An 8,177-nucleotide genomic window follows, 5' to 3' on the forward strand; every position below is an offset into this window, starting at 1 on the left:
ACAGTTTACATTGTAGGTAAGACTGCGATACTCACTGTCAATAGATATTGAAATTGAAAATTAGTAGTTGTTACATCAGTGTAAAATATACGCCGTGCTACTTTGTTATGCGAGTGGCGTCATCGGTTCTGATTAACACAGCCTCATTTAAATTTGCATTATTGACTGTAAATAGAAGTAGAATCAGACGTGAGAAATTATAAGGCTATATAATAGAAAATTATTGATAATACTTGGTCTATTGTATTATCCCGATGTAATCACACATTATCAAACAAATTAACAACCCATGTTAAACTAACCAATGGTTATAGATGTGAACAACTTGACTCAGTATTTCAAATTAAAACAGTCTAATCGGCTTACGCTATTAATCAAGTTTCCAGTAAAATTGGGCTTACAAAATAATATAATATAATTAACTTTTCTTATAACTTAGTACATTATATTAACTTCTTTAAATGTATATGAAAACAGATATCTGACGATTTCGCTCTATTTTAATCTCTAATCTGTCTTTGCCCCCCCCCCTATAAAGATACGGAATCAAAGTAATTTTTTTCGAATATTAAACCTTTTTATAAACATTTTAATAAGTTGTGATAGATTTCGTTTAAAGTTGACCGCAAGTGTATAAAGTCATTTTCACTTGGACTAAAAAAGTAAGGTTAATGCTCGAATAAAAATTGTTTTATGTTTAGCCTATGATGTATTCTAGTTTGAAATAACAAAAATGTGCTAACCTTAGATATAAGATAAAAAGTCTAAAATGTCCAAAAGATGTGTATTAATTTGTAAGCTTTTCCAAAATTTATACATTTCAAAGATACAAGACAGGTGTGATGGTTTCACATGTGTAATAAAATGTCTCACATGACTTAGAAGTTTTCTTAGAGCCGAATATTAAAAACGAAAACAACAAGGAAAAAATTATTCAAGTTTATCTAAGTCAATGGTTAAATCTTACAAAAAATATTTTATTGTTTTAAAGAATTAATGGCACATTGTTCTTTATTGCAGCATACTAGTTGGTGTTCAAACATGATGGAGCTTCCGGATGATAAGGTTTAAAGTCCAGGTAAATTACATAATGGATATAATTATTTTTAATTATAATAATGTACACTGCTATGCCCATTACAAAAGAAGATCTGTATATAAGATGCGTTGTACTTTTGCGATTTCTCCTCATAACAAGAAATGCGATAATACCACCAGAGACATGTTTTAATTATATATATAGTACCCATACGAAAAAGGATATTTTGCTAACGTTATTAATACAAAAAAGCACCCCAAATCACAAACAAATGAGAGGCGCACATGAGAGGGTTAAGACATTTTATTCAGAAAATTTAATTTCAAGCCACATAATATAGGTTTCGTGTTCGTCATCAGTTTTAACATTACAGTTTGGGCGTAATATTTTTCTTGTCTCTGCCTTTAAACTCCTTTCCACTCAAGGATCTATCTTCAATCCCCACGTTATCTTAATAATTTATTTTGTTTTATCCTTATTCTTAGGTATCACGAAAATAGTTGAAACACAAATGTGTTTATTTGCGGTCTGTTAAAGAGGATACATAATGAAAGTTGGTGCTCACACGTAACAAGTATATATCACTAGTGAAAAATGTAAATTTAAAGAGAATTAAAATGTGATAACCTCTCCACTTCAAATATTATTGAGTATGATTTGGTTGAGCCTGATGAACGGAGTCAAATGACGTTACTACAAGTAAACCTACGGTAGTATATACGAACAGGGAGCGACGTCACTATAACCATCGTGTTTTCGGTCAAAGCTGTCGCAATTCACTGTTTGAATAACGAGTACGAATTTGCATCTAGAAATAATCCAAATATCATTGCAATGCAATTAAAAAAGTCACTAATTAATATATTTTATATGATTTATTGAAACATTAGATCAGAACAGTACGACACTAACAATTTTTATAAAACAAAAACAAAGTTTTTTACAGAATAACGATATTGATTGAGTGAAAACTAATCTTACTGACATATTAATAAAACTTGATAAAGCTACAGAGAACATTTATAATATATTATTATTAAATATGACTTGTAATTATCCATTTACCCAACATTATCGTAGTGGGCATGCATGCCTACATACATGAACAATGGAATCCTTTATTATAGCAAAGACAAAGTCTTTCCCAACACAATTATATTTTTATCAATATATGAATTAATAAGTAACGGTTCATTGCTTGACTAATCCCTCTAACTTCTTTTGATCAAATTACATCTACAAATATATTTGTGATGTGGCTTCCAAGAATAAAATTATTAATCTCACAATCTTACCAGCACAGCTATGCTTCTTATTAAAGCATTTACCTTATCTTTGTTATTTTTTTTATAAATAAACCGAAACGACATTTCATCTATAAATTCGGTTTTATTATTATACGGTATACAACAACAAGAGCTCACGTAACGATATTAGCCTGAAATCTTTGAGATTTTAAGATTACAAATATATCCTTAGTCCATACTAAAATCACTTTAAGCCTGTACTAAATATATATATATATATAAGATGTTCTAGTTAAATCATTAGATACTTGTGCTTTCAAAGATTTCGTATATGAAATTTGACAAATTAAAAATAAGTTTGAAATTTATATAACGAAGTAAATTTCAATACATTGATTACAGATCTACGCAATTTAAAGATTTGTAAATAATTTGCTTACGTTTATTAAAAACTATTGTTTTAGAGTCGATTTTGAATAAAACAATCTTTATATACTTTTTCTAAAACCCGAATTATCATGAAAACAAGGTTGACAATAACAAGAATAAAGAAACTTTAATTTTTTTTAATTCGATTTAATTTACATATCAGTGAAGTAGGTTACATACATCAAGTTATACATTTTTCCTAAGCTCGTATTTAGGTATTTGCTGATTTTTAGCATTAAAATACCCATTCTTAGAGCAATGCTGTAATTCTGATAATAAAGTAGAAGAAAGCGATATGTATTATTGAAGACAAAATATCTCTTCTAATTTATCCTCCCCTCCCATTAGAACATGACATCTTGGGATGAGTCAATATATGTATAACATCTAATCAGGTAATTTCCTAGGCGGGAGGCTTAATTTGGTTTATTTACTGGCAATTCAATTGTTTTCCTTATACTTTCTGTTATAAGTACTCAAATTATAGTTTGAAAGTATGCTAATAATTGGTGAGCTTATTTTGGTAGAACAATATTAATTTATTTGAATTAAATTATCCTTTAAATGCAAAGAGCATATTTATAAATATTCCATGTATTTTACGCATATTTTACTATATTTTGACAAACTTCGAAAATTGACAGGTTTTCGATTCTGAATTATGATCTCTAATAATTTTTTAGAATTACAATTTAAAACCATTTACTGATTATATTCAACTCAAAATTTTAAAATTATGTTCATCCTTAATTAGTTTATTAATAATATGTCATTAATAAATATGTATACATTATATTCAAGCTAAGAAATCAAAACATTCATGAAAAAGAAATATTAAACAAGTTATTAAACACTGATATGAAAAAAAAAACATTAACAAAGTGTGACCTTTGTAGTCAGAGTTGTTTTCGTACACAACACATTAACCATAGACATAACTACTGGATATTTTATTTCCCTCAAACATAGATAACAAGACGCTAAACATGTATGCCACAACAATGAAAAATACAGTTACTTTTAATTTTTGGTTACGATGATATTCGTTGTTCATTGTACAAAATATAGTAGCGCTTTCACCAAGCAAGTACCAGAAGTTTGAAAGTATCTTTTAATCATTCATCCAAAATATTTTGATAAAACTTTTAAAAACGATTGTATTCAACTGAAGATAGGACAGCTTTTAATATCAAAAGATGTTAACCCTACAATGCGTAAGATTGTATTTTACAAGTTTATGTTGTTATTGATTTTTTAATGTTTTAAACAACTGTGTAATTTAATCACTCTGTATGATTGACACCTTTGTATTTATTGAGATTTTTTAAATGCCATTAATTCATTCCTATAACTTAAGAAACCCATCTTCACGCATTAAATGCTTAAAATGTATTTATTATTCATTAATGTTTCTTTGATAGAGCAGGCTAAATATATCTTATTTTGAGATAACTAACAAGGTTTGAACCATATCTGGTTTCACAACCATTATTTTCTATGTAACTTAAAGTGTTCACATTTTGAAACAAAGTGAAAACAAATCTAGCTACGATACTTCGGGTTTTGAAACTTTACTAAACTGGTTATAAAAGTAAATAATTTTGCGGGAATTTTAAACACATCTTAACTGTCCTGTTTTTGGTTTCACAACATTTTGAATAAAACTCTATTTGTTCTCTACGGACATGGTATAGATGTTTATATCTTCGGAATATAACATACATCATTGCATACATTAAAATTGTTCTGTTTTTTGGTAGAGAGTAAAATAAATTGTAGCCCTTACGTACATATAAACTTTATGAGTGCTCTAAATAGGAAAAGGTTATTTTTGCGGTGAATATTTTTCCATATAGGATCTATCCTTCATAATAGTTAATAAAACTACACAAAGTTGGCATCACAGGTATAATTCAGAAGTCAAATATAATGGTAAATATTTGCATAAATTATTTTTTCTTTAAAGAATGAAGAGTAATATATATATATATATATTCCAGCAAAATACTCTTCAGCAGCAAAGTTTAAGAAATGTTCCATGAAATAAACTTTCATTATATACACTATGCCATTTTACATATATGTACATATACTTAGTTCCAGCATCCAAGTATCGTTTTTTGTAAAGTGTATGAACATCAACATAACTAGTACACTGAATATAAATAGACTTTTAGATTTTTTTAACAGTTTTATGGTTAAATATCATGACACTGTTTATTTGGACATCATCTTGAAAATGTCCTCAACACATCTTTGCTAGATATCAAACGTCTGGTTAAAACTAACCGATTAATTTTAAAATTAATGTTTGTTGTGATTCAAATTTTATATGGTACCAGACATAGTGTATTCTGTTAAGAAAGAGGGTTACAAAACTAACAAAAAATAACAAGGATTAATCATGTTTAAACAAGTAAAGTTAAAGTTTAAAATCATTCCACAAAAACTGTTTATCATGCAAATTTTAAAGTTTGTCATGAAGAAATGATATAAACCAAGAAACCATATTTAACTCTAATTTTAAAATCCATCTAGTAAATATAAATAATATAAAATTTACTGTAATAAAGTAATTTTTAACGAAAAAGTAAAACATATCAAAATAAAAGCTGATTTACAGAAACTCGTTTTTCTCGAACTTTCGTCACATTCATCTCCTGTTTCTGTTTCGTCTTTTAAGTGTGAGTCTTGAGTTGTTGTCTTGTTGAATGTGCAGTGTCAGACTTCAGCAAATGTTCTGCCTTCCTGCTTCCTACGTTTAAGGTGGAGTTTTTCTGAAAGTACGATTTAAAAAACAAAACTAAGATAATAATATGATATATTATATATTTAAACAAAATCAAACAGAAAATGTGATATGCTAAATATGCAAACTATGAAAAAAGTAGTGGTTATGGCCAGCTGTGTATTTATAAAGTTCTTGTTGCTATTACCGACATTAAACTATACTAGATTCTACAGTAAAGATAGGTAAAAACTACATTAAACATGTTAAAAGTCATGTTGTTTAAAATAATAGAAATAAATTGCTAAACGTTAATAAATAAAATAAAGTAGTTAACCCAATAAAATACATTACCAAATTTGATATACGCAAATTCTATCGATAATATTCTAAAAATGAAGAAGGGATATAAACATATATATAGAATACAGTAAAGGTTTATGATGATCGGAAAAGCCGTGATATTTATAGTCAACAACTACATCTGTTTTGCCATAAAATATTCTATTTGTTTTGTTTTAAGAAACACTTTACAATAATTCTGTGGTTCTACTGCAATTAATATAAGCATGTAAGCATAGCTAGAATGTGTTATTCTTAGGTATATGTATGTCTTATTTCTTTTTCTTATATCACTGCTTAGCTATTTTTTAACAGACTTATAATTATCATGTAAAAATCTGTTGATTATTAATTTAAACAAATTTATTTGTCAAACTATGATAAGAAAAATGTTGTGAAGCATAAATTAAAACACCATTTTTATTGTAAATGGTCTAACACGTTTCGACAGTTCTTGTTGTCTTCTTCGAAGGCATTTATAACGCTGTTTTTGTGATTTAGTTTGATAGATAATTGAAGAAGCCTGTGTATTTATTTAGATATAAAATTAGTTGTGTTTGAGTAATTTAAATACTGCGTATATAACAGAATAATCCTATAGTACTTTCTAAACTTTAACCTCCTGGAAAGCCACTTGAATTTTAATACTTCAAAATACCTTTAATTCTCATAATGAATTTTTATACAAGACATATATAATTTTATCTTTCTAGATTATCAATCCTGAAAACATACCCAAACATCCTGACATGAGTAGTAAACGTATTACATTACAATTGTCCAGTTCAGGTATTATTACTCTTAAGTTATGCCTAACTTGCTATGTTTACAATTCTGTGTAAATCAGAGTACACATACTTAAAATGCGAACATCAAGAATTTATTTACAATTGCTTTGAGTTACCTCTACTATAAAAGACAGAGCCATAGACAAATTTTTAGTAATATTTTATGGCTACTTTCTTTTTATCTACTTCATTTACACCGCCAGGTATTTACTATGACTTAAGTTTTATGGAAAATATTTGTTTTAATTTATTCTTCCTTTTAACGAAAAGTTTGAGATGATTGGAGAAAAGCGTTTAATGGCATTAGGTGAAATGATCTGTCAAGCTGGTGTTATTTCAAGATCTGTGGAATCAAAGATTGGCTAAGTTTCAAATAAGCCTATAACTTAAATACAAGACAAATAATAGTATTTTTATTCTTTAACGACATATTTTTTGTAAGGCGTTTCTATGTTACTGTTGTATTTAAACAAAACGTGATCTTACAATAAACAGTGATTTTTAAAGTGGTTGAAACGTCTCAAGTACCAGTTACGTAAAAAGAAATATCACTTTATTCTTCAATAAACTACCCTTTTGAACATAAGTGTTTGTTCTCTTATCTTCCAGAGTAGAACAAAAAAAGTTCTAACAATTTACAAACCTTTACTTTCTTGAAGTTCTTACAGGGAGGGCTGGAGAAGAAGCAGTAGATAATAGGGTTTGCGGCACTATTGAGTGGAGCTAACGCCTGAATAAACGTTGAGATAGCGATTAGAGTCTGGTTGATGGGAATGAACCCGTAGACTTGAAGCAAGTCATATATGAAGTAGGGACTCCAACAAAGGATGAATACTACAATCAAAACAAAAGATTAGATTACGGATTTCTGCTTTTAAAAAACAATCAGATAGATTGAGAAACAGCATGTGAAGTGCTTCTCAATGGTATTTTTTATAAAGCTTGAAACAAGAAAGCTACATGGAACCTTTATTTATAAAAAAATAGGATTAAACTTACTACATGACTTTAGTTTTAATGTCTCGATAAATAAACTCAGGTTATAATTTTCAGTCTACAGATTAAAGATAACACATGCATGTTAAGCACGCACTAGAACAACACACTATGTGGCAGTAGGAAAACAAAAGGCAGTGAATAAAACTATTGAGATCATAATATGGTACTTATCTTGACTTGCCATATTTGCAGCATTTGAAAATTAAAGACCCATCATGATATCCTTCAAAGCTATTCGTTAGAGTTAATGCTATAAAATATGAAACCATTTTCACAAACTAAACACAGTGTCTTACTAAAGAATAAAGGATTATATTTGTCGATTGTTTGTTTTGTTGAATTTCGCGCAAAAGTACTCGGAGACAATCTGCGCTAGACGTCCCTAATTTTGAACTGATAGATTACACTGTACATATATATCAGAGTTAATTTGTGGAAAAAAAAACTGGTAACCAGGCTGCCAGACCTTTAACCGTAGAAATAACTTCAGAACCTTAAATTCGATGACGAGGAACCCACTTTGAGACTAATAATGGCTGGAGACGGCTTGAATGGGTAATGAAGAAAAACTTTAATATAACAGCAAATGATGATGACAAAACCTT

At 28.4% G+C, this 8,177-nt stretch overlaps 1 protein-coding gene across 4 annotated transcripts in view; it reads right to left on the reverse strand.

Moving 5' to 3' along the window:
• Positions 1-1,188: 1,188 nt before the first annotated feature.
• Positions 1,189-8,177, reverse strand: part of LOC106462984 (cardioacceleratory peptide receptor-like) — a 78,646-nt gene continuing 71,657 nt past the window's right edge. For 3 of the 4 annotated variants that reach the window (XM_022390392.1, XM_013922955.2, XM_022390391.1), the window contains 2 exons: positions 7,217-7,407; positions 1,948-5,492 (listed from right to left, as the gene is read on the reverse strand). In XM_022390392.1, coding sequence (XP_022246100.1) covers positions 5,394-5,492; positions 7,217-7,407 — 290 coding nt within the window. In that variant the 3' untranslated portion in view covers positions 1,948-5,393. Of the gene's footprint in view, positions 1,848-1,947; positions 5,493-7,216; positions 7,408-8,177 lie in introns of those variants that run through there. The other variant, XR_002611384.1, reaches the window with a different exon arrangement.

This window comes from Limulus polyphemus, unplaced genomic scaffold, assembly GCF_000517525.1.
Source record: "Limulus polyphemus unplaced genomic scaffold, Limulus_polyphemus-2.1.2 Scaffold1294, whole genome shotgun sequence".
Taxonomy (NCBI): Eukaryota; Metazoa; Arthropoda; class Merostomata; order Xiphosura; family Limulidae; genus Limulus; species Limulus polyphemus.